Raw genomic sequence first — 27459 nt, 5'->3', positions numbered from 1 at the left:
TGAGACGGAGTCTCGCTCTGTCTCCCGGGCTGGAGTTCAGTGGCCGGCTCTCAGCTCACTGCAAGCTCCGCCTCCCAGGTTTACGCCATTCTCCTGCCTCAGCCTCCCGAGCAGCTGGGACTACAGGCGCCCGCCACCTCGCCCGGCTAGTTTTTTTGTATTTTTTAGTAGAGACGGGGTTTCACCGTGTTAGCCAGGATGGTCTCGATCTCTTGACCTCGTGATCCACCCGTCTCAACCTCCCAAAGTGCTGGGATTACAGGCTTGAGCAACCGCGCCCGGCTACATTTTTAAAATAAATATTAGTTAGAAAATATGAGCAAATTTAAATTATTGGCTACTGGAAAAATTTGTCAGAATTTCCTCTTAACATTGACTAGTTATAGAAGAAGAAAGGGCTCTATTTATTCAGAACATTTGAACCAAATTTACTGCTAAAAGAATTAAAGGCCTAAAATACAATTCATTTTATTAGTAATCAAGTAGAATGCTATGGATATTTAAGGTCAATTATAAACCCAGGATAAAATGGAGCAAAATGTACGTTTTTCTTAATTTTTTTAAACATACTTTAGGTTCTGGGATAGATGTGCAGAACATGTAGGTTTGTTACATAGGTATGCACGTGCCATGGTGGTTTGCTGCAAAATGTATGGTTTTAAGAAGCATCTTTCTGCCAGGCAAGGTGGCTCATGCCTGTAATCCCCCAGCACTTTGGGAGGCTGAGGCAAGAGGATCACTTGAACCCAGGAGTTCAAGACTAGCTTGGGCAACACAGTGAAATCCTGTCTCTACAAAAAATACAAAAATTAGCCAGGTGTGGTGGTGCACACACCTGTAGTCCCAGCCACTCGGGAGGCTGAGGTAAGGGAATCAATTGAGCCCTAGGAGGTCAAGGTTGCAGTAAGCCAAGATTGTGCCACTGCACTCCAGCCTGGGTTGCAGCAGAGTGATACCCTGTCTCAAAAAAAAAAAAAAAAGTTCCTTTCTGATCATACATTTCTCTTTTGTAGAGTACATAAGGATAAAGAATTACAAAACAGATTTATATACCCTTTACATACCCAAAGTGAGAGATTTTGAATTTATACGTTCAAATTTACTTGACAAATTTTCACTGACAAAGTCTAACATTCTAGGTCCTGTAGTGAGTTCTGGGGATTCTAGACTCAATAAATAAAAGCCCTTGACAAGGAACTCATTTTTCTATCAAGGATGTTTCTAGTGTTGTGGCTTTGACACTGTAACCTAGGCAGCTGCCTCTGAGTGAGCTTAATGAGCAGCTCCACCAAATAGGAGTGGTAAATAACCCCAGCCAAAGATGATGATGACAGTAGTGATCAACAATACTAATGGCAGCTAATGTCTACTGGAAGCTTCTATGCACCAGGCATTGCATATTGCACATATCCTGACAGCTGCCCTACAGTACAGGAGCTATTACTGTCTTCAATGTACAGAGGAGAAACCAAACATAAGCTCGAATAACTTGTCTAAGATGGCATAGCTAGAAAATAGCAGAAGCAGGATCTAAACCCAAGCAGCAACCTAAATCCAGAGCTGGTGTTTTTAACCACTATTTTATACTACCTACCTATCAAATCCCTTTCATGGAAGACTATACAGTAGGTGTATAAAGATATGGCACCCAAAATATGTTGAACTATTGTCCCAATACAGGGATATAGGCCAAATACATGGCTATTCAGATGGATTTCCTGGCTCCTTACATTTCAGTGTATCCTTATAATGAAGTTTCATCCATTAAGTTAGTCTAGGTGGGTGTTGTCCTACCGTTGTATGACCACATCCACACTTCAGTAGAAAAGACAAGATCAGAAATTCAGAAGAAAAAGATGATAACAGACTACATGGTTTCAGAATAAAAAAAGCGGGATGGTGCAAGAGGATCCAACATGCAAGTATAATCTCTAATCCTCCGAGACCTGATGGAAGAAAAAGTGTGCAGAGAGGGTTTTTGGGAGGGCAGATAAGAAGAGTGATGGGAAAGGATACAGAGTTAAGAAAGTTTACTTCGGCCGAGCGCGGTGGCTCAAGCCTGTAATCCCAGGACTTTGGGAGGCCGAGACGGGTGGATCACAAGGTCAGGAGATTGAGACCATCCTGGCTAACACGGCGAAACCCCGTCTCTACTAAAAATACAAAAAACTAGACGGGCAAGGAGGCGGGCACCTGTAGTCCCAGCTGCTCGGGAGGCAGGAGAACGGCGTGAACCCGGGAGGCGGAGATTGCAGTGAGCTGAGATCCGGCCACTGCACTCCAGCCTGGGCGACAGAGTGAGAATCCGTCTCAAAAAAAAAGAAAGTTCACCTCTAATGGTCTTTCTCTATGGTCAGTGAAGGGCAAAATATCCCATTGTATAACAACCCATCTCATTTCTTCTGTAATCTCCAAAGAGAATACAGTCTTTTCTTAGACTTTCTGGCTAAATTCAACAAACTTTCTCTCATTCCCTTTTCTATGAAATCTTCTTTAACTATCCCTCTGTACTCTATCTCATGAAACGGTGTTGTATCAAAACTCATATGAGCTTTTCAGGGAAGGAGAGAGAACAGAAGGAAAACTAAAATTGAGCATCAGGTACTGTGCTAAGTCTTTATATATGTTTTTTGTTTTTTGAGACAGAGTCTCGCTCTATCGTCCAGGCTGGAGTGCAGTGGCCGGATCTCAGCTCACTGCAAGCTCCCCCTCCCGGGTTTACGCCATTCTCCTGCCTTAGCCTCCCGAGTAGCTGGGACTACAGGCACCCGCCACCTCGCCCAGCTAGTTTTTTTGTATTTTTTAGTAGAGACGGGGTTTCACCGTGTTAGCCAGGATGGTCTCAATCTCTTGACCTCGTGATCCACTCGTCTCAGCCTCCCAAAGTGCTGGGATTACAGGCTTGAGCCACCATGCCCAGCCTATATATGTTTTCATACTTATTCTTTACAAAACCCAGTGAAGCAGATATCTCTGTTCAGAGATATGAAAACCGAGGGCCAAAGAGGTGATTCAGTAGTTTGAGCACAGTCACAGTCAGCAAGAAGTGATGAAACAAAAATGAAACATAGACTCTATGGGATCCAACCTTCATGCTCTTCCCAGCATACACTGCCTTGAGCCATGAGGGCTATAGCTATGCAATGGATCCTAGTAAAATAAAAGCATTCTTAAGACTAAGTTGGAAATCATTTTTTAAACACACACACACTCACCTTAAAATATTGTTTAACTTAAAACTTAAAACATTTATTTGCAATCTTTTGTCAGAGCACCAAGTCTTTCTCTTTATGCATCTGGGCCAATTAGACAAAGTCACTTTTCTGCATAAACATACCCATGAGATATTATCTCTGGATTTTCAGTTTCAGCTTCTTTAAAACAAAAACAGAGCAAGAACCTAGATACTTCTAAGGAATTCTGAATTCAGGATCTCCCAAGATTTATGTTTTGTTTTGTTTTCTCCCCCCAGTCTCACCCATATCTATCTCAATAGTTATTAATCCTTTAAGATTTTATTCAAAACTTTCAACTAAACATCAACCCCCACCCAACGGAGTCTCATTCTGTCGCCAGGCTGGAATGCAGTGGCATGATCTCGGTTCACTGCAACCTCTGCCTCCCAGGTTCAAGCTATTCTCCTGCCTCAGCCTTCCAAGTAGCTGGGACTACAGGCGCATGCCACCATACCCGGCTAATTTTTGTATTTTTAGTAGAGACACGGTTTCACCATGTTGCCCAGGATGGTCTCGATCTCTTGACCTCATGATATGCAGGCCTCGGCCTCCCAAAGTGCTGAGATTACAGGCGTGAGCCACCGCACCCAGCCTCAACTAAACTTTCACAGAAAAAACTAAACTCCAAACTTGTCTTTTCCTATTCATGTTTGCACAAATTTTAATTAAATTTTATAATGTAACAATTACAGTGAGTAGAAAGAGGTTTGAGAAGAAGCTCGGCCGGGCGCGGTGGCTCAAGCCTGTAATCCCAGCATTTTGGGAGGCCGAGACGGGCGGATCACGAGGTCAGGAGATCGAGACCATCCTGGCTAACACGGTGAAACCCCGTCTCTACTAAAAATACAAAAAATTAGCCGGGCGAGGTGGCCGGCACCTGTGGTCCCAGCTACTCAGGAGGCTGAGGCAGGAGAATGGCGTGAACCCGGGAGGCGGAGGTTGCAGTGAGCTGAGATCCAGCCACTGCACTCCAGCCTGGGCGACAGAGCAAGACTCCATCTCAAAAAAAAAAAAAAAAAAAAAAGAAGAAGCTCACTGGTTTCTGATAAGGATAAAGTAAAGCGGTGGGAATGGAAATGTTTAGGTGTTCGAGAGAGTAACCAATACACACTGTGAGGCTATGGGCACTGGCAGGGTGTTCTACAGAGGAAATGAAGATCATCGGTGACTCTAGGAAGCCAGAGAAGTGTGATCAGATGAAGAGAACTTCTGCTGTAACTGAACTATAATCGCTGAGGGTTCTAATCTGTTACATACACAGAGAAAAAGAAAAGGGCAGAGAATGCTCACGAGGCAGAGCTACTAAGAAATTGTCAGGGAGGGCAGGGCGCGGTGGCTCACACCTGTAATCCCAGCACTCTGGGAGGCCGAGGTAGGCGGATCACAAGATCAGGAGATCAAGACCGTCCTGGCTAACATGGTGAAACCTGTCTCTACTAAAAATACAAAAATTTAGCCAGGCATGGTGGCAGGCACCTGTAGTCCCAGGTACTCAGGAGGCTGAGGCAGGAGAATGGCGTGAATCCGGGAGGCGGAGCTTGTAGTGAGCCGAGATCATGCCACTACACTCCAGCCTGGGCAACAGAGCAAGACTACTTCTCAAAAAAAAAAAAAGAAAGAAAGAAAAGAAAAAGAAATTGTCAGGAAGTGATAGATTTTTGCTTTAAATTCAAATAATTACAACAAGAAATTACAACCAACCACAGGTAAAATACTGGCTAGCAGAAGAATAAGTGCAGGCAGAGCTGCTCGGAGTACATATAAACAAGCAAGTGAGTACAGACAAGTGAACCAAAAGCTAGCCAGGTGGAGAGAGCTGGGTGTTGGCATCTTTGTCAGTTATATACTAAAGTGCTCACTTTTCTTTGTGTATAAAATATATGTGAATATATGTGAGTATATAAAATACATGTGAATATATGTATGTGAATATACTACATATACATATGTATACATCTATTACTGTCATAGAACAAAATCTATGCTGTATGTACTTTTCATAGTTCCATTATCTTTCTGACTCCTGCATATTTTTCCACTTCTAGAAAGCTAGACGAGGGGATAGGTATGAGCCTCCCCATGGCTACCCCAGTAACCCACAAGATACTCTACTTTTCTGTCACAAGCTTTAACCATGGACATTTACCAGGATTTCATCCTTAGAACTGGACTTTTTCAAGATCACAGACAGATGGCCACCCAGCCCTGTTTGAGGATTCCAGTGGCTAGAAGTCCCCTAAACCATCTGGTGGCCTATTTATTCTGTGGTCAGACCACTTGAACTGTAGAAAGTTCTTCTCTACTTGGGGCCAAAATCTGCCTCCCATAATTTGTTCCCACTCACCCCAGCTCTGTTCTCTGCAGTTACTGTGGATAAGTCAATGCCCCCTCCAATGTGACAACACACAAATACTTAATTACTATGTCCTAAATCTTCTCTCTTCCCGGCTACTGTCCCCAGTTCCTCAGAGGACAGGGCTTTTAGCAAGGCCCATATACAATAAGAAGGGAAGCAAGCACTCACCACACTTCACCATTCCCACTTCATAACACTTCCGAAGTCGGCAGGCCTGGCAGCTCTTGCGCCGGTTTTTATCGATTGTACACTGATTTGTAGCTGGACAAATATAATCATTATGGCCTATAGCAGAGTGAGGGGGAAGAAAGATTATTGATACGATCTCTTGGTTAAATCTCTTCCTGGTCAACAACACTGATAACACTTTCCAGCTGAGAGATAGGGGACATCTTCTTAATGACCAGTATAGGTACAAAGGCAAAGTCAAGCTACATTGACACCTTGTTAATGAGTAAAGGAGACCTAGGAACATTTCAATATCCTGGTTTTTGACTCATATGTTATTCTCTGCATATTCTTGGAATTCTCAAAAGAGAGATATAAAAATATATCCTTTGGATATGGAAAATGAGACAGTAACATTAAATTGATTTGCTCCAAGTCACAGAACTCAAGAGTTGTAAATCAAGCCATCAAATTCAACTTTTTATATTCTTTTACATATATCCCTCTTTTGGGTTTAATACAATATTTTAATGGGAATTCATAGTCAAAATAACAAAAGGAATAAAGAAATTAGCAATCTAAATAATGACAGAAAGTACTGTTATTGACAAGAGTTGTGGTGGATTACTGTTCTCAATCCTTCATTCTCTCCCTCGGCCTTGCGACCATGCAGTGTACTAGAGTGGGCAGAGAGTAAACACTTCCCTACCAATTGATGTTGGGCTTGACTACAGGACTTTCTATAGCCAATGATATATCAATAAATGTGCTGCTCCAACAGTTTGGCTTGGCCTCTCGAGCTCCTGTGAGGTAGCCACTGGTCCAAGAAGAACGTGGGGACATGTGGAACAGACCTGACCTCCCCAAAAGCCCAGAACCAAGTTTATGAAGTAGAGGTACTCTAAACAACTCAAAGACATAGAAGTACAGAAAATAAGACTCATTGTAGTAAAATCCTAAGAGTTTGAACTTGTTAGTTACATAGCAATCTCTAAGACAATGATACTTTTAATTCTTTTATGCAAGGAAGAGCTAAGAATATTTACATTTCAAAAATCGTTTCAGATGCAGTACGAAGAACCAATGAGAGGCAGCAAAACTGATGAGGCCATGAAACCAGATGACAGCCTGCTATATTTGTGCAAATGAGAGAAGATGTCTGGACAGGGTGTTGGTAGGGAGGATGAGGACAGCTACATGGGTCTGAGAAAGGGTTAACAGAAATTATAATAAAATAGATGAAAAGCAAAAGTGAAAGTGAGTAGGACATTTTGATGCCTTTCTAATAAACAATATGGCCTGAACATCTTACATTAAGCCTATAATGAACCAGAACTTCAGAGTGGAGAATAAATGAATCTCAATAATAAATGAAATGCGCAAGTCATAAAAGAAAAAAGTTGCAAAAGAATATGTAGGAGAAGACATGAACACAAAGTTCAAAAACAGAGAAAATGAACCTGCATTATTTAGGGATGCATGTGTAGGAGGCAAAACCACACACAGCAAGGAAGGCAGAAAGGAGGACTGTCCCACCTCTGCAGGGAGGGAAGCGGGTGTGGCAGGAGGGACCACCCGGAGGGATTCTGGGGAGCTATTATATTCTATTTCATTGTTTGAGCACTGGTTACACAGGGATTTGCTTTATAATCATTCTTTAAACTGGACATGGTACATGCAGAATTCTACACGTTAGCATACAATGAAAAGGTAATTTATTTATTTATTTTTTTTTGAGACAGACTCTTCCTCTATTGCGTAGGCTAGAGTGTAGTTGCATGATCTCGGCTCACTGCAACTTCTGCCTCCTGGGTTTAGGTGATACTCCTACCTTAGCCTCCCAAACAGCTGGAATTCAGGCACCCACTACTACGCTCTGCTAATTTTTGTATTTTTAGTAGAGATGGTGTTTGGCCATGTTGGCCAGGCTGGTCTCAAACTCCTGACCTCTGGTGATCTGCCCGCCTTGGCCTCCCAAAGTGCTGGGATTACAGGTGTAAGCCACCACAGCTGGCCAGAAGAGGTCATTAAAAACCTAATTGTAACTCCAATCTTGAAACAGTCTTCACAGTCTCTTATATCTACATGAACCTCTCATGTTGCAAAGAGATATCTGCACTTTTATGTTTGTTGCAGCATTGTTCACTATAATGTAAGCAAAGAAGATGTATATGAAGTGCAATGTTTTTCAAGCTTTCTTAGGCTCCTTTTCTTCTATTACACTTAAATTATTAACTACACTTCATATCTTTTACTTCAAACAATAGCATCTTTAGTATGGCCCAATTTTATTAAAGTGCTTTCATCTATCATCTTTTTTTTTTTTTTTCCCAAGGGAGTCTCCTTCTGTTGCCCAGGCTGGAGTTGCAGTGGTGTGATCTCAACTCACTGCAACCTCCACCTCCTGAGCTTAAGCAATCCTCCCATCTCAGCCTACCATGTAGCTGGGACTCCCACTTTTCCACTCCTACTACCCTTCCTAGCCTCTGGCAACTACTCTATCTCCTTGAGTTCAATTGTTTTCTTTTTTTTGGTGGTGGGAGGGAGATGAAGTCTCACTCTGTCACCCAGGCTGGAGTGCAGTGGCGTGATCTCAGCTCACTGCAACCTCCACCTCCCGGGTTCAAGCAATTCTCCAGCCTCAGCCTCCCAAGTAGCTGGGACTACAGGTGCATGCCGCCACGCCCAGTTAACTTTTCGTATTTTAGTAGAGACAGGGTTTCACCGTGTTGCCCAAGCTGGTCTTAAACTCCTGAGCTCAGGCAATCCACCCGCCTCAACCTCCCAAAGTGCTAGGATTACAGGCATGAGGCACCACAACTGTTTTCATTTTTAGCTCCCACAAGTAAGTGAGAACATGGGAGGTTTGTCTTTGTGTGCCTGGTTATTTCATTTAACATGACTTCCAGTTGCATCCATGTCGTTGCAAGTGACAGGATCTCATTCTTTTTTATGGTTAAATAGTGGTGTATACGTTCCACATTTTCTTTATCCATTCACCTGTGGATGAACACTTAGGTTGCTTCCAAATCTTGGCTATTGTGAACAGTGCTGCAACAAACATGGGAGTGCAGACATCTCTTCCATACACTGATTTCCTTTCTTTTGGGTACATACCCAGCAGTGGGATTGCTGGATCATATGGTAGCTCTATTTTTAGTTTTTTTGAGGAAACATCAAACTGTTCTCCATAGCAGTCATACTAATCTCCATTCCGACCAACAGTATAGCAGGGTTCCCTTTTCTCCACATCCTCGCTAGCATTTGTTATTTCCCATCTTTTGGATATAAGCCATTTTGACTGTGGTGAAATGATATCTCATTGTAGTTTTGATTTGCATTTCTTTGATGATTAATGATGTTGAACACATTTTTATATACCCATTTGCCATTTGTATGCCTTCTTTTGAGAAATGTTTAGTCAGATCTTTTGCCTATTTTTTAATGGGATTATTAGATTTTTTTTCTAGAGTTATTTGAGCTCCATCTATATTCTGATTATTAACCCCTTGTCAGATAGGTAGTTGGCAGATATTTTCTCCCATTCTGTGGGTTGTCTCTTCATTGTTTTCTTTGCCATGCAAGCAGCTTTTTAACTTGATGTGATCCCATTTATCCATTTTTGATTGGTTGCCTGTGCTTGTGGGGTATTACTGAAGAAATCTTTGCTGCAACCAATGTCCTGGAGTGTTTCCCCATGTTTTCTTTTAGTAGTTTCATAGTTTGAGGTCTTAGATTTAAATCATTGATCCATTTGGACTTGATTTTTATATATGGTGAGAGATAGGGATCTAGTTTTATTCTTCTGTACATGGATGTCCAGTTTTCCCAGTACCATTTATTGAAGAGACTTTTTCCCCAAGGTGTGTTCTTGCACCTTGGTCAAAAATGAGTTAACTGTAGATGTATGGATTTGTTTCTGGGTTCTCTATTCTGTTCCATTGATCCCTATGTCTATTTTAAGCTAGTACCATGCTGTTTTGGTTGCTATAGCTCTATGGTATAATTTGTAGTCAGGTAATATGATTTTTCCAGTTTTGATATTTTTGCTCAGAATGGCTTTGGTTATTCTGGGTCTTTATGGTTCCATACAAATTTTAGGGTTGTTTTTTCTATTTCTGTAAAAATGTCATTGGTATTTTGATAGAGATTGCATTGAATCTGTAGATTGCTTTGGGTAGTATAGACATATTAACAATATTAATTCTTCCAATCCATGAACATAGAACATCTTTCCATTTTTTTATGTCCTCTTCAATTTCTTTCACCAATGCTTTATAGTTTTCATTGTAGAGACCTTTCACTTCTTTGGTTAAGTTAATTCCCAGGTATTTTATTTTATTTGTAACTGCTGTAAATGAGATCACTTTAGATTTTTTTTTTTTCAGATTGTGTGCTGTTGGCATATAGAAATGCTACCGATTTATGTTGATTATGTATTCTACAACTTTACTGAATTTATTACATCTAATAGCTTTTTGGTGGAGTCTTTTGATTTTTCCAAATATAAGATCATATCATCTGCAAACTAGGATAATTTGACTTCTTCCTTTCCAATTTAGATGCCCTTTATTTCTCTTTTCTGATTGCTTTAGCTAGCAGTTCCAGTACTGTGTTGAATAACAGTGGTGAAAGTGGGCATCCTTGTCATGTTCCATATAGAGGAAAGGTTTTCAGTTTTTCCCCATTAAGTATAATAGCCATGGGTGTGTCATATATGTCTGTTATTGTGTTGAGGTATATTCCGTCTATACCAGTTTTTTAGGGTTTTTATCATGAAGGGATGTTGAATTTTATCAAATGCTTTTTCAGCATCAATTGAAATCATCATATGGTTTTCAACCTTCATTCTGTTGACATGTTGTATTAAATTAATTTTCATATGTTAAACCATCCTTGCATCCCTGGGATCAATTCCACCTGGTTTTGATGAAAAATCTTTTGAATGTGTTGAGTTTGGTTTGTGTTTTATTGTGGATTTTTGCATCAATATTCATTGGGGATATTGATCATATCCTTTTGATGTTTGTCTGGTTCTGGCATCAGGGTAATACGGGTCTCACGGAATGATTTTGAAACTATTCCCTCCTTCTCCCCTATTTTTCAGAATTGTTTGAATAGGATTGGCATTAGTTCTTCTTTAAATGTTTCCTAAAATTCAGCAATGAAGCCATCAATCCTGGGCTTTTCTTTGCTGAGAGACTTTTGTGTGTGTGTGTGTGTGTGAGACCTGATAACACTCCATCACCCAGGCTAGAATGCAGTAGTGCAATCTTGGCTCACCACAGCCTTGACTTCCCGGTCCCAAGCAATCCTCCCACCTCAACCTCCTGAAGAGCTGGGACTACAGATGTACACCACCACACCTGGCTAATTTCTATTTTTTTTTTTTTTTTTTTTTTTTTTTTTGTAGAGATAGGGATCTCCCTGTGTTGCCCAGTCTAGTCTTGAACTCCTGGGTTCAGGTGATCCTCCAACCTTGACCTCCCAAAGTGCTGGGATTGTAGGTATGAGCCATTTATGCCCAGCTTGCCAAAGTGCTGGGATTATAGGTATGAGCCACTTATGCCCAGCTTGCCGGGAGACTTTTTATAACAGCTTCAATCTTGTTACTTGTTACTGGTATGTTGAAGTTTCGGATTTCGTCATGTTCAATGACGTACATGGTTCATGGTTCAATGGCGTACATGTACATGGATTTCGTACATGGTTCAATATTGACAGGTTGTATGTGTCTAGAAATTTATCCCTTTGTCCCAGCTTTTCCAAATTATTGGCATATAGTTGCTTATGATAGCCTCTAATGATCCTTCAGATTTCTGCGGTATCAATTGTAATGTCTCCTTTTTCATCTCTGATTTTATTTGGCTCTTCTCTCTTTTTTTAAAAAAAATTAGTCTGGCTAAAGGTTTGTCAGGTTTATTGTCTCAAAAAAAATTCATATTTTGTGAATCTTTTGTGTTGTTTTCTTGGTTTCAATTTCATTTATTTCTGCTTTGATCTTTTTATGAATATTTCTTTTCTTCTATTAATTTTGGGTTTGGTTTGCTCTTGCTTTTCTAGTTAAGATGCATCCTTAGGTTGTTTACTTCAAGTTTTTCTACTTTTTTGATTGATATAGGCACTTAAGCTATCAACTTTCCTCTTAGTACAGCTTTCACTGCATCCTATAGGTTGCGGCATGTTGTGTTTTCATTATCACTTGTTTCAAGAAATTTTTAATTTCCTTCTTAATTTCTTCATTGACAGACTGATTGTTCAGGAGTTTAATTTCCATGTTTGTATAGTTTCCAAAATTCTTTATTGATTTCTAGTTTTATTCCATTGTGGTCAGAGAAGGTACTTGATTTGATTCCATTTCTTAAAAATGTTTTAACACTTGTTTTGTGGCCTAACATATGGTATATCCTTCAGAGTGATCCATGTGCTGAGGAAAAGAATGTGTATGTTGCAGCCACTGGATGAAATATTCTGTAAACATCTATTAGGTCCATTTGGTCTTTAGTGCAGATTAAGTCTGACATTTCTTTGTTGATTTTCTGTCTGGATGATCTGTTCAATGCTGAAAGTGAAAGTGGGGTGTTGAAGTGTCCAGCTATTACTGTATTAGTCTGTCTCTCTCGTTAGCTCTAATAATATTTGCTTTATATATCTGGGTGCTCCAGACATACTTACAATTGTTATATTCTCTTGCTGAATCGACACCTTTATTATTAGCGACCTTTTTTATCTCTTCTTATAGTTTTTGTCTTGAACTCTATTTGGTCTGTTGTAAGTATAACTACTCCTGCTCTTTTTTGGTTTCCATTTGCATGAAATATTTTTTTCCATCCCTTTATTTTCAATCTACATGTGTCTGAGGCAGGCTGATCTCCTGAGGTCATGAGTTTGAGACCAGCCTGACCAACATGGTGAAACCCTGTCTCTACTAAAAATACAAAAATTAGCCGGGTGTGGTGGTGGGTCACTGTAATCCCAGCTACTTGGGAGGCTGAGGCAGGAGAATCCCTTGAACCTGGGAGTTAGAGGTTGCAGTGAGCCAAGATTGCACCATTGCACTCCAGCCCGGATGACAGAGTGAGACTCTGTCTCAAAAAAAAAAAAAAAAGTTGTTATAGTTACTGTTTTTCATTGGTTCTTCCTTTAGACTTTCTACTCAAAATATGAGTAGTTTACAAACCACAATTAACAGTGTTACACTATTCTGTGGTTTTCTATGTACTTACTATTACCAGTGAGTTTTGTACCTTGAGATGATTTCCTATTGCTCATTAACATCTTTTTCTTTCAGACGAACTCCCTTTAGCATTTCTTGTAGGACAGGTCTAGTGTTGATGAAATCCCTTAGCTTTTGTTTATCTGGGAAAGTACTTCTCCTTCATGCTTGAAAGGTATTTTCACTGGATACACTATTATAGTGTAAAAATTTTTTCCTTTATCACTTTAAATATGTCATGCCTCTCTCTCCTGGCCCATAAGGTTTCCACTGAAAAGTCTGCTGCCAGATGTTGGAGCGCTGTTGTATGTTACTTGTTTCTTTCTTTTTTTTTTTTTTTTTCTCGCTTTGTCACCCAGGCTGGAGTGCAGTGGCGATCTCAGCTTACTGCAAGCTCCGCCTCTCAGGTTCACACCATTCTCCTGCCTCAGCCTCCTAAGTAGCTGGGACTACAGGCGCCTGCCACCACGTCCGGCTAATTTTTTGTATTTTTAGTAGAGACAGGTTTATCTTGCTGCTTTTAGAATTTTGTTTCTTTTTTATCCTTGAGTTTAAAGATGAAAGATCACGTAATAAAATCATTCTAACGTTCCTATGAACAAACAAGAGAAAATGGCTAGGACATTTTTTAACTTGTACCAGCAGGTGTTAAATACATTATAACACTATAATAGTTGAAATAATGTAGAATCATGTAAAATAGTTCTTATGCAAGAATGAAGAGAGAGATCAATGGAACAGTCAAATAAAATGCTAATATACATAAGAATTTTGTATATCATATTTATACATATGTAGAAAAACAAAATCCAATGGAAACATGAAGAGATGCACAAAATCATCATCAGGGAAATGCAAATTAAAACCACAATGAGATGCTACTGCATACCATTAAAAGGGCAAAAATTGAAAAGGCTGACAATATCCAGTTTTGGCAAAGATGTAAAGCAATGGGAACTCTCTCATACATTGTTGTCAAGAATGCAAAGTGGTCCAGCCACTTTGGAAAACAATTTGTTAGTTTATTATAAAGTTAAACATATACTTATCACACAACTAGCAGTTTTACACGTAGGTACCCAAGAGAAACAAAATCATATGTCTGCACAGAGAGATATGCATGAACACTCACAATAGTTTTATTCAAAATAGCACAAAACTTTAAACAATGCCAATGAATGAATGATCAGTGATACATCTATACATTGCAATATTATTCAGCAACAAAAAGGAATGAACTACAGATACATGCAACAACACAGATAAATCTCAAGAGCATCATAAGTAAAAAGCCAAATTGAAATACAGTATGACATTCTCAAAAAGGCAAAACTAGAGGGACAGAAAACAGACCAGTGATTCCCAGGGACGGGGAAATTCAGGAGAAATGGGTTGCAGTGGACATAAGCGAATTCTGGGGGGTGATAATAAATTCCCATCTTAATTATGGTGGTGGTTGCATGATTACACATATTTTCAAAATTCATAAACCCATATAATTCAAATAGGTAAATTTTATCGTATGGAAATTGTATCACAAACTCAACTTTTAAAAATTGACTCCCATATTTTAAAAGTCAATGAAAAATGAATGGATTTATTCAGTAAAATTATGTGGAGAAAATTAACTATTTAGAGATAAATACATTTGATTATTTCATTCAGTATGCCAAAATAAATTCCTTTTGAATTAAATAATAAAATGTAAAAACAAACTATTAAATAACAAAACATAGGCAAAAGTTTATATAATGCCTGGGTGTGAAAGGACTTTTTAGACTTAAAAACTACATACAAAACTATCAAAGTTGGTAATATTTGACTATTTAAAGATTAAATATTTCTGCATGTCAAAATCAGAGTCAAGTGGAAATAATATTTGTCATACATGTAATAATAGGTTAATATATAAAGCACACAATTTAAAAGGAAAATGTCAGAACCCCATAGAAAAATGGGCGAAAGCTGAATAAAAAAGATAAAACAGAAAATACAAATGGCAGATAAATTTATGAGAAAACATTTACCTCACTAATAAAGAGAAGCAAATTAAAACCAAAAGATACCAATGTAGCAAGGTTTTTTCTTTTTGATAAGAGTCAATGCTACCAAGAGGTTGGTAAAAGAGACACTCATGCTGCTGGCAGAAGAGCAAGTCTGTACAACCTTCTCAAGACTTGAACACCTGAAAACATGTCAAGAACTTTAAACATTAATATACTCTGATCCCATAGATTTGTTCTAAAAATATATCCAGAGAAACTATTAGAGATTTTTTCAAAACTTCATGAACAAATAAATTAACCACAGCATTGTTTTAAAAAACTGAAAATCGAGCCGGGCGCAGTGGCTCAAGCCTGTAATCTCAGCACTTTGGGAGGCCGAGACGGGCGGATCACAAGGTCAGCAGATGGAGACCATCCTGGCTAACACGGTGAAACCCCATCTCTACTAAAAAATACAAAAAACTAGCCGGGTGAGGTGGCGGGGCCTGTAGTCCCAGCTACTCGGGAGGCTGAGGCAGGAGAATGGCGTGAACCCAGGAGGCAGAGCTTGCAGTGAGCTGAGATCCGGCCACTGCAGTCCAGTCTGGGCGACAGAGCGAGACTCTGTCTCAAAAAAAAAAAAAAAGAAAAAAAAAACCTGAAAATAATTGATAAGGTCTTCAACAATAAAGAGTTAAATCTGATAAGATAGAATATTACACAGTTGTGAAAAAAGTCTCTGGAAATTTAACAACAGAAATGCTTATAAGACAATATTAAGTGAAAAAGGATACAGAACTCTGTATAAGCCCAATTAATTTTGAAAAATCACATGCAAGGAATTGTTAAGTGCTACTGGTAAGCAAAATGGACAAAAACCCTAGTCCTCATGGAATCTGTAATCTGTTGTCTTGCTCACCACTGTATCCATAGAACCCAGTACAGTGCTCAACAAATATTTGTTAAAGGAACACTAACAGGAAAGAGAACAAAAAGGAAAGGATAAGCTTGAAAAATAAGCCATGCCTTCATCTGGACCAGACAAAGTGATGAGGTCTCTCTCCCTATGTCCTCCTTCGTCTGTGCTCCATAACCCAGGAGAGAAACAGCAGCACTTATCAGACTGACGGCAACTCATTGTGTGAGGAAGCCAAGAAAGTATCAATGGAACAGCAAGCACAACACAGCTTCCAGTGCATTTGTACAGTGAAGGTGACAGATACATGACTAAGATATGGTCAATTAGCTTATAAATCAAGTTAGCAAGACAAGTTCAAAATCATAAAAAACAAAAGAATGGGCCAGACGCGGTGGCTCACGCCTGTAATCCCAGCACTTTGGGAGGCTGAGGCGGGCAGATTACAAGGTCAGGAGATCGAGACCATCCTGGCTAACACGGTGAAACCTGGTCTCTATTAAAAATACAAAAAATTAGCCAGGCGCAGTGGCAGGTGCCTGTAGTCCCAGCTACTCAGGAGGCTGAGGAAGAAGAATGGCATGAACCCGGGAGGTGGAGCTTGCAGTGAGCCGAGATTGTGCCACTGCACTGAGCCTGGACGACAGAGAGAGACTCTGTCTCAAAAAAAAAAGAAAAAAGAAAAGAAAAAAATGCAAGGAATTTCTCAGTACTGTACCATCCTGGCCTATTTGAGACAATTTTAAAAAATGAGTGACCACTTTCAGTTACTGCAGTGGAAAGAAAGGATCTTTTATGCACTACAACTGTAAGAGCTTTAACTCTTTCCTCTTTGCACATTTAGAATTTGACATTCCTGCCTGATGTAGCAGGAAGGAAGAAACAACACAGAGAAGCAAGGAAATTTACTTTCAACTGTTATTAGCTGTAGTCTCAGGGGTCAAAGATGTTTCAAGCAGACAGATGTTTCCCCAACAGCAAAAAAAAAAAAAAAAAAAAAAAAGAAGAAGAAGGATCTCTTTTTAAAAGATACGGTTAGTAGTAATAGGTCCAAACGTTCTTAAGGGGTAAAATCCTAGAACCTCAGCAAGATAGAAAATAGCCATATCAAGTTCAGAATTTCAGAAAATCCAGATTGTTCTTATCATATAGCAGGGAACTGGACCTGGCCTTATAATCTACTGTTATAGTTGTCACAAATAAAATATTTGAGCACTGAATATGTTTTCATATCAATCAACCTCATTTCATCTTTAGAAAATCCCTATGAGTATCTCCATTTCACAGAGAAGCAAATAGGCTGGGAGGTAAAGTCACAGAGCTAATAAGTATAAAATCCGGGACAAAGAAGCTGCCATTCATACAGGGTGAATTTCAGGGGACAGGTAGGAAGGTGACTCTTTACCAACATTTCACTCCTCACCATATCCTGGATTCTATCAGTATTTCTCTGATTGAGGTAAAACATCCTCTTAATCTAGAGTTATCAGTGGGTGAGTTAATTTAGTAAATTGCTATTTGCCATTTGCACACTATGAATTCCCTCAACGTTGCTTTTCTTAACTGGCAAAGAACAAAGAGGTGGGGCTTTGATAGAAAAAGGAAGGGAGCTTTCAGATGGAAACGTAGGATGTTGCCTGGGAGGGGGTGATTGAGGGACAGGCAAAAAGAGAAAAAAAGAGTAAGCAAGTAAGTGACTTCAACAAATCAGGGCTGGCAAGGGAGAGAGAGTGTAGCAAGGACACGCAGGGAGATGGGCTGACTGGCCTTGAAATCAGGGGTGCGCAACTTGAAGTTTGTAAACCAAAAAATAAAATCCTAAGGCCCCTCAACCATCCGAATGGGTCCCTCCTCTTGGCCAAGGGCATTACAAAGTTAACCCAAAAAATAAGTTTAGGCCATGATGGGAAGAGGGAGCCAGACATGGTTCATTATAACCCTCCTCCCTTTTGGAATCACTGATAGAACAGACCCTTTAAGTCCCCTAAGAAACATTTAAAATCTATTCTCTCTGAAGCCTGCTACCTGGAAGCTTCATCTGCATGATAAAACCTTGGTCTCCATAATCCCTTATTGTAACCCAGTCATTGCTTCCTATTGATAATAACTCTTTCAACCAACTGCCAACCAAGAAAATCTTTGAATAGCCTGTGACTTGGAAGCCCCTGCTTTCAGTTGTCCTGCCTTTTCAGGCTGAATCAATGTACATCTTACATGCATTGATTAACGCCTTATGTCTCTCTAAAATGTATAAGACCAAGTTGTGGCCTGACCACCTTGGGCACATGTTCTCAGATCTCCTGAGGGCTGTGTCACGGGCCACTTATCACTCATATTTGGCTCAGAATAAATCTCTTCAAATAATTTACAGAGTTTGGTTCTTTTCATTAACAAGTTGATTAAAACAAACAAGCAAACAAACAAAAAACAGTCCAGAAGGAATTTAGAGAAAGTTAGGGAAATAATCTAAACCCAGCTCAGAAAACAAGGCGATCGTGAACTGAGACCCTCCTAGCCTAGGGGAAGAAATGTGTCTAGATCAATTCTCCAAGTCCACTGCAGCTGAATTCCTATTTCTGACCATTTCCATAAAATGTGTTTATTCTCTCTTCCTCAGGAGCCAGCCCACCATCATGACTGTTAAGCATGCTATATATTAAATTTAAGTAAAAGAAAGAAACAATCTTTGCAACTCCTTGTGAGCACATTTTTTCCAAGAGACACCTTTACAAGGTTGTAACTCGACGCCTTCTATCCAACACCCATGTGAGTGAAAGAGGAGTAAGACCCATTCGAGGTGGCTGTGTAATCTTGGGGTTCTGGGGTAGAAATCTGCAATTCCACCCCACCACCCAACCCACTCCCAAACACACATGATCTTCTGAACTGCTCATCAAATACTTTGTGTGCCAAACAGGCCAGTGGTAACATTTCTGCCAAGTCATCTCTGCAAAATTGTTTGAAAGCAAAAGTAGGAAACTAAAGCAGTTAACAATTCTCTTGTACCTTGAATGCTTCTTTTAAAAAAGGCCTTACATCCTTCACACGACCAGACTCCATAGTGATATCCCGATGCGTAATCACTGCAGACAGCGCAGAAGTGAGCGTCCCTCTTTGAACTTGGACTAGTAACAGGGCTGGTGCAACGGTTCCCACTAACCTTCCTTTTCAATGTCTCTCTAGGGAGCAAAGAAAATATCCATTGAACAGAGCATAAAAGGAGAAAAAAGGGCTTTCTAGGGAAAAAAAAAAAAATAGCATGAACATTGCCTAATTTAATCTCTTTTTCCTCCAGGGTTCATGGTAAATATATTCCCGGAAATCTGATAGAGCAAAGCTTTTGATACTGATATCATATCTACAAAGAGCCACGCTGTGGGGAATGACTAATGTTTGAAAGTGGGTAGGTGAGTTTATGCCCATCCACGTGATGCTGATGAGCATTTGTCACTGCAGAAGACCAGTCATAGCCATGGGGTGGGGGGTCCATCTCTAAGTGTAATGAAAGGAGTGGCTAGATCAAATCTTACCCACAGGTCTGAACCACAGGCAGGATATGCATTGGTCTTCTGTAGTTACTAGAGTTCACAAACACTGCATGGATGGGCCTGAAGGCACACAACCACTTTCAAACATCAGTCATTCCCAACAGCATTGCTAAGCAGCCCTTCAGACATTTTAGGTTCCCATTTAAATGGAGAACAAACATCTCACTCTCTGCAATTTCAGATAAAGGTCTAGATTTAAAATAACTTTCAGGTCGGGAGCAATGGTTCATGCCTGTAATCCTAGCACATTGTGGGGGCCAAGGTGGGCATATCACCTGAGGCCAGGAGTTTGAGACCAGCTTGGCCAACAAGGTAAAACCCTGTATCTACTAAAAATACAAAAATTAGCCAGGCATGATGGCACACACCTGTAATCCCAGCTACTTTGAAGGCTGAAGCAGAAGACTGCTTGAACCTGGGAGGCAGAGGTTGCAGTGAGCCAAGATTGTACCACTGTACTCCAGCCTGGGCAACAGAGTGAGACTCTGTCTCAAAAAAATAAAATAAAAATAATTTTAAGAGGAGTAACAAATGGACTTTAAGTTACCTTGAGATGAATGGGAGACAAGAAAAAGGGGGAAGAGAAGAGAAAGGGAGAGACAAAAAAGAAGAGAGAAGAGAAGAGAGAGAACAAGCAAGTGCCTGGCCTGGAAAGGCTTGGAAGGAAGCAGAGGCTTGAGGTTCATAAAGGAAAAGAGAGTCTAGCAAGGGAGCCCCAGGCAGGCCCCAAAACACATCTGGCTAGTTCCTGATGTTGCCAGGGCATGGTTCTTTTAGAAAGGGAATGGTGAAGGTATTATTGATTTATAAATGAAGGTAATTATATCATGGATTAATTTGCCCCAAAATTAGCAGAACTTTGATTATAATTCATGCTCAGAAACAAAATATGTCTTCCTTTAAAGAAGGAAGAAAAAAAAAACCATTACTTTAAAAAAGTTATCCACAATGTTTATATTCTCTTCTTTATTTTACCAATGAGTAAAATGTTTTTAAAAGAAGAAAAAAAAGAATTATGGTGCAATGTTACCGTCTCAAAGTTTTATGATAATATTTGAAAGTAACGAATTTCAATATCCAATATGCCCTTAGTACTTTGTTTTAGATGTTTATCTCCCCCTCTCCTTTCTCACTATACCATCCCTTCCCTTCATACCTATTATCATTAGAAATATTAATAATTAGATGGAAATAACCCATAACATTACCTTGCATTTAAAGAGTACACATATCCTTTATAACTTCAGGGAATGTTAACTGAAGCCTGTACTTCAATAGTTTCCACCAATCTTTATATAATGTTATTATTTTAGTTCATGGTTAAAAAGTTTATACCAATCATCTGTCTTTTCAGGCTTTGCATGTCTAGAATTTCATTTAAGTTGTAATACTGCCACAGTTACTTTTATCCTGGAAACAATTTGTCATTAACATTAAATTGTGATTTCACTATAAGACGACTCTAAAACTGAAAGTAAAGTAAAAATTCATTTTTCAAATCCAAATAACTCTGTTAACAGTGACTTAAGTTCAGACCAGGCGCAGTTGTTCATCACATCTATAATCCCAGCACTTTGGGAGGCCAAGGCAGGTGGATCATTTGAGGTCAGGAGTTGAAGACCAGCCTGGCCAACATGGTGAAACCCTGTCTCTACTAAAAATAAAATAAATAAAATAAAAAAGAGCTAAGCATAGTGGCATGTGCCTGTAATCCCAGCTACTCAGGAGGCTAAGGCATGAGAATCGCTTGAACCCAGGAGGTGGAGGTTGCAGTGAGCCAAGATCGCGCCATTGTACTCCAGTCTGAGTGACAGAGCGAGACCCAGTCTCAAAAAAAGAAAAAGAGTGACTTAAGTTCAGTCTTTACTATATAAAGACAATAGTCATGATAGCAAATTCTCCCCACAACACCGATGTACACATACCACTCTTTAATGAGAACTAAAGTATCAGAATAGAACAGGCCATCCTGTGTTTTGAGTGCTCTAAGTAAACTATGTAATTAATAAAGAAATTAGGCCAGGCGCAGTGGTTCACGCCTGTAATCCCAGCACTTTGGGAGGCCAAGGCGGGCGGATCACGAGGTCAGGAGATCAAGACCATCCTGGCTAACACGGTGAAACCCCCTCTCTACTAAAAATACAAACAATTAGCCAGGCGTGGTGGCGGGCACCTGTAGTCCCAGCTACTCGGGAGGCTGAGACAGGAGAATGGCGTGAAATCGGGAGGTGGAGCTTGCAGTGAGCCGAGATAATGCCACTGCACTCCCGCCTGGGCGACAGAGCGAGACTCGGTCCAAAAAAATAAAATAAAAATAAAATTAAAATTAAAATTAAAGTTAAAATTAATAAAATAAAATAAAATAAAGACCTTGTCTAACATATTATTTCCTTCTCACTAAACCCTAAAGTGATTTGAGAAATGGCCAGGAACTATAATTCAGAATGAAGACTGGACTTACCTGTTTACAGGTAAGGTGTGTTCTAGTGATCTTGCTTCACACCAGGGACTCTTTTGAGGTTCTGCATACAGATGTGATAACTGGCGATGGACTGCTAAAGGAGAAAGGTGTCCAGGTGTTGGCCACAACACATTTGGGCTTGCGGTCTGCCGACCAGGCCCACCTTCCAAGTTAGTGACATTGCTGGGAATGCTGTAATTCATCACAGCAGGGCTATAGAATGCCATGGCTGGATATTCATGGTGGCTCTCTACATAGGAGGAAGGTATGTATATAGAGCCGTGCTCCAGGGATAAGATGGACTGACTGCAGTTGTAGGAGGAAGGAGAATTAAGGCTAGATGGTGAATTTTTTATATCCATGTCTTGAGATAACAGCTGAGAAAACACCTTGCAAGAAGAGGCACGAAGGTCATTATACTGTTCTCAAAGATTTATGGGCAAGTATAATGGCTGTAAAGAAACACAGAGGATATTGCCAAGTTAGTTAGAGCTACAGGTGTAACTATGAAAATTTAAATATTCTCATTAAAAAAAACACACATTTGTATGAGATTACAAATACATCCTGAAAATATATATATGAAAATATTAACCTCAGAGGAGTGGGAATGTGAGGCATGAAACTCACATTTTCTGCTTCATTCATCTCTTCATTGCTTGTTTGTTTAATCAACAGTTTAAGCACAAGAGTTTAATCATGAAAATTTATTATAAAATAGTCTTTAAAACTAGATAACACAGGATTAAATAAAAATGAAAGTTGGTATGGAAAAATAAGCAAGAATAACCAAGTAAACCCTAAAAGAGAAGATCAATGAGCAAGGCTAGTCTCAACCAATATTAAAATACATGGAGGCCAAGTGAGTGGCTTACGCCTGTAATCCCAACACTTTGGGAGCCTGAGGTGGGTGGATCACTTGAGGTCAGGAGTTTGAGACCAGCCTGGGCAACATGGTGAAACCTCATCTCTACAAAAACTTAGCCAGGCATGGTGGCATGTGCCTGTTGTCCCAGCTACTCAAGAGGCTGAGGCGGGAGGATGGCTTAAACCCAGGAGGCAGAGGTTGTAGTGAGGAGAGATCATGCCACTGCATTCCAGCCTGGGTGATAGAGTAAGACAAGAAAAGAAAGGAAAGAAAGGAAAGGAAAGGAAAGGAAAGGAAAGGAAAGGAAAGGAAAGGAAAGGAAAGGAAAGGAAAGGAAAGGAAAGGAAAGGAAAGAAGGAAGGAAGGAAGGAAGGAAGGAAGGAAGGAAGGAGAAAGAAAGAAAGAAAGAAAGAAAGAAAGAAAGAAAGAAAGAAAGAAAGAAAAGAAAAGAAAAGAAAAGAAAAGAAAGAAAAGAAAGAAAGAAAAGGAAAAGAAAAGAAAGAAAAGAAAAGAAAGAAAGAAAGAAAGAAAGAAAGAAAGAAAGAAAACACATTATGAATCTTTAATAATGAAAGACAATGGGTATTAGCGGAGGAGACTGACCAGTGTAACTGTGTCACTTATCAATCTGTTGCCTCTAGGTTTTGTTTGCTTTTGTCCTTTTTTTTGTTTTTGAGACAGTATCTCACTCTGTCACCCAGGCTGGAGTGCAGTGGCGTGATCTCGGCTCACTGCAACCTCCTGCCTCCCAGGTTCAAGCGATTCTCCTGCCTCAGCCTCCCAAGTAACTCTCAAGTACACACCTCCCAAGTACTATGGGTGTGCACCACCATGACTGGCTAATTTGTTGTATTTTTTAGTAGAGATGGGGTTTCATCATGTTGGCCAGGCTGGTCTCGAACTCCTGATCTCAAGTGATCCACCTGCCTCGGTCTCCCAAAGTGCTGGGATTACAGGCATAAGCCACCATGCCTGGCCTACCTCTCAGTTTTGAATGTGCCCTTCAATTTTTGCTCTACAGTAAACAACATAATTTTTGTATGTAAAGTGAGCACAAAGCTGGGGGTACTGGCTCATTACAGGCAAATCTTTTTTTTTTTTTTTTTTTTTTTTTTTTTGAGACGGAGTTTCGCTCTTGTTACCTAGGCTGGAATGCAATGGCGCCATATCAGCTCACTGCAACCTCTGCCTCCCAGGTTCAAGCAATTATCATGCCTCAGCCTCCTGAGTAGCTGGGATTACAGGCACATGCCACCACACTAATTTTTGTGTTTTTAGTAGAGACAGGGTTTCACCATGTTGGCCAGGCTGGTTTCGAACTTCTCGCCTCAAGTGATCTGCATGTTTTGGCCTCCCAAAGTGCTGGGATTACAGGTGTGAGCCACCATGCCCGGCCACAGTAATAGACAATATTATATGTGAAGTATAATTCATCACTTTCTTTCCCAAAACCACTCATTCCCTATTTGTGTTAATAGAAAAAGCCCATTATAGTTACCTTTGACTTCTCCCCTTGACTCAGTTAACTTTAATCACCAAGGCACGTTGGTTTTTATTCCCAATGCCTTTTTTCCACTGTCTTTTGCTGCCATCTTGAAGTAAGCTCTCATTACTTCTTCTTCTTTTTTTTTTTTTTTTTTTGAGATGGAGTGTCACACTGTCACCCAGGCTGGAATGCAGTGGCGCTATCTTGGCTCACTACAACTTCTGCCTCCCGGGTTCAAGCAATTCTCCTATCTCAGCCTCCCAAGTAGCTGGGATTACAGGCGTCCATCACCACACCTGGCTAATTTTTTGTATTTTTAGTAGAGACGGCATTTCACCATGTTGGCCAGGCTGGTCTCAAACTCCTGACCTTATGATTTGCCCGCCTCAGCCTCCCAAAGTACTGGGATTACAGGTGTGAGTCACCGTGCCTGGCCCAAAGTTTTGTGTGTGTGTGTGTGTTAAAATACAGGTAACATAAAATTTACCATCCTAGCCATTTCTAAGTATAAAGTTCAGTAGTGTTAAGTATATTCACATTGTTGTGCGACCAATCTCTAGAACTCATTTCATCTTGCAAAACTAAAACCCTCTACCTGTTAAACAAATTCCCCACTCCTCCCTTCCCCCAGCCCCTGGCAACCACCAGCCTACATTCTGTCTCTATGGATGTGATGACTCTAGGTACCCAGCAGTGGTGAAACCAACTATCAGACCACACCAACAAATGACAAATGCCAGGATGCACCTAGCCAGTCAATCAGGTGCATGGCAACTTTGCTTAGAAAATACAGATCTCACATCTCAACATATCACCAATCAACTTGTGTAGAATTTCCACATACCCCCAGAAGGATGATAATTACAGTCAGAGAACTGACTTCTGGAGAATTATTAAAAGGCTAGGTGCTTTTTGTTTGGATATATTTCAGATATACCAGATTCATGTGATTCACAGATTCACTCTTTGTCAGTGGCATCTTGAATAGATAGGAACTTGGTAGCCAATGCAAAGATTTTTTCTTCCTAAGCAGAGCCATAATAAGGGGAAGGAATGATGAACTTACACCATTGTAATAGTTATCTGAGACAGGACAACAGGTAGTAAAAAAAAAAAAAAAAAAAAAAAGCGGGGGGGCGGTCTTCTCTACCAGAGGTCTATAAAAATAAATCAACAAACCCATTCTGGTTGAGAAGCCCTCCTCTAAAACAGAGATATAAACTGGTCAAAGGAAAGACTCCCCAAAAGATTTAATTTAACATTGTAGGGCAGCATTTTCCCAACACATTGTTTGAATGTTCAAACATGGCCTCAGTACAATGTTCTGGTACAACAGGAAAAAAACGTCTCTAAAGAGTTTTTTTTTTTTTTTTTTTGAGACGGAGTCTCGCTCTGTCGCCCGGACTGGAGTGCAGTGGCCGGATCTTAGCTCACTGCAAGCTCCGCCTCCCGGGTTTACGCCATTCTCCTGCCTCAGCCTCCGGAGTAGCTGGGACTACAGGCGCCCGCCACCTCGCCCGGCTAGTTTTTGTATTTTTAGTAGAGACGGGGTTTCACCGTGTTAGCCAGGATGGTCTTGATCTCCTGACCTCGTGATCCGCCCGTCTCGGCCTCCCAAAGTGCTGGGATTACAGGCTTGAGCCACCGCGCCCGGCTCTAAAGAGTTTAATTGTTGGGCCTGGCATGGAATTTCACCTGGCCAACCAAAGAACCAGTACTCAGACATCCTGATTCTAAGAATTATTCATTTATTTGCATGTAATTTTTCTTTAATTAGTCACCATAACTAAAATAGTTGGTCCATATCCTGGGTGGGGAACAGCCCTGTGTTCTGTCCAGAGATTTCTCTCACTCCCCCAGCATATACCCCTGTGTTTGGCCATCTCAGGTCACATCCGAATTCAGCCAGAAAGCTTTTTGTACACATGGGATCATGCATGGTGTTCTAACATACTGGCTGGGGAACATACTATGGCTTTTGAATAAAAAAAAAGGGTATTTAAAATTCCCAATATTGACAGTGATTCATGGAGTAGGAAAAGGTTGGCCCTAGAAATGGCAGAAAGACACTCCAAAAAGACTAGACTGATTTTTATCAAAGCAACTATAAATCTAGTTAATAAGAAATCAGGGCTGGGCTTGGTGGCTCACGCCTGTAATCCCAGCACTTTGGGAGGCCAAGGCGGGCAGATCACGAGGTCAGGAGTTCGAGATCAGCCTAATCAACATGGTGAAACCCCATCTCTACTGAAAATACAAAAATTAGCTGAGTATGGTGGCGTATACCTATAATCCCAGTTTCTTGGGAGGCTGGGGCAGGAGAATTGCTTGAATCTGGGAGGCGGAAGTTGCAGTGAGCCGAGATCATGCCACTGCACTCCAGCCTGGGTGACAGGGAGAGATTCCGTTAAAAAAAAAAAAAAAAGAGAAATCAGTCACCCGGGCATGGGTGGCTCATGCCTGTAATTCCAGCACTTTGGGAGGCCAAGGTGGACGGATCACCTGAGGTCGGGAGTTCGAGACCAGCCTGAACAACATGGAGAAACCCAGTCTCTACTAAAAATACAAAACTAGCCAGGTGTGGCAGCGCATGCCTATAAACCCAGCTACTCAGGAGGCTGAGGCAGGAGAATCATTTGAACCTGGGAGGTGGAGGTTGCGGTGAGCTGAGATCGCACCACTGCACTCCAACCTGGGTGATGGGCAAAACTGTCTCAAAAAAAAAAAAAAAAAAAAGGTCAGCCACCATCAAGCCTGTTCTTATGTATATTCTATCAATGGACAGAGCAGAACAGTCATTCTAGCCCCAGCTCTGCCTGAAAACCAGGCAATCTTAGACAAATCCACAAATTCCCTGAGCTGCCACATCTTCTTCAGTAGAAACAGGTACCTATTTGGTGCTGTATCTTTTCACAGTGCTCTAAGGATGAAATGAGATGATGCCTGTGAAAGGATTCTGAGGCCGGGCGCGGTGGCTCACACCTGTAATCCCAGCACTTTGGGAGGCCAAGGTGGGCAGATCACGAGGTCAGGAGGTCGAGAGCATCCTGGCTAACACAGCAAAACCTTGTCTCTACTAAAAATACAAAATTAGCATGGTGGTACATGCCTGTAATCCCGGCTACTCGGGAGACTGAGGCAGGACAATCACTTGAACCCAGGAGGCAGAGGTTGCAGTGAGCCAAGATCGTGCCATTACACTCCAGCCTGGGCAACAGG

The 27459-nt window shown here is 40.6% G+C and overlaps 1 protein-coding gene across 9 annotated transcripts in view; it reads right to left on the bottom strand.

Annotated features, from left to right (window-relative positions):
• The window catches only part of ESR2 (estrogen receptor 2), a 70611-nt gene that overhangs the window by 37941 nt on the left and 5211 nt on the right, over positions 1-27459 (bottom strand). For all 9 annotated transcript variants that reach the window (XM_023232132.2, XM_023232127.3, XM_023232147.3 and 6 more), the window contains 3 exons: positions 21887-22338; positions 18884-19056; positions 5761-5877 (listed from right to left, as the gene is read on the bottom strand). In XM_023232132.2, coding sequence (XP_023087900.2) covers positions 5761-5877; positions 18884-19056; positions 21887-22248 — 652 coding nt within the window. In that variant the 5' untranslated portion in view covers positions 22249-22338. Of the gene's footprint in view, positions 1-5760; positions 5878-18883; positions 19057-21886; positions 22339-27459 lie in introns of those variants that run through there.

Source organism: Piliocolobus tephrosceles, chromosome 6, assembly GCF_002776525.5.
Source record: "Piliocolobus tephrosceles isolate RC106 chromosome 6, ASM277652v3, whole genome shotgun sequence".
Taxonomy (NCBI): Eukaryota; Metazoa; Chordata; class Mammalia; order Primates; family Cercopithecidae; genus Piliocolobus; species Piliocolobus tephrosceles.
Note: the sequence above shows the minus strand (reverse complement) of the source record. Positions and strands in the feature narration are given on the sequence as shown.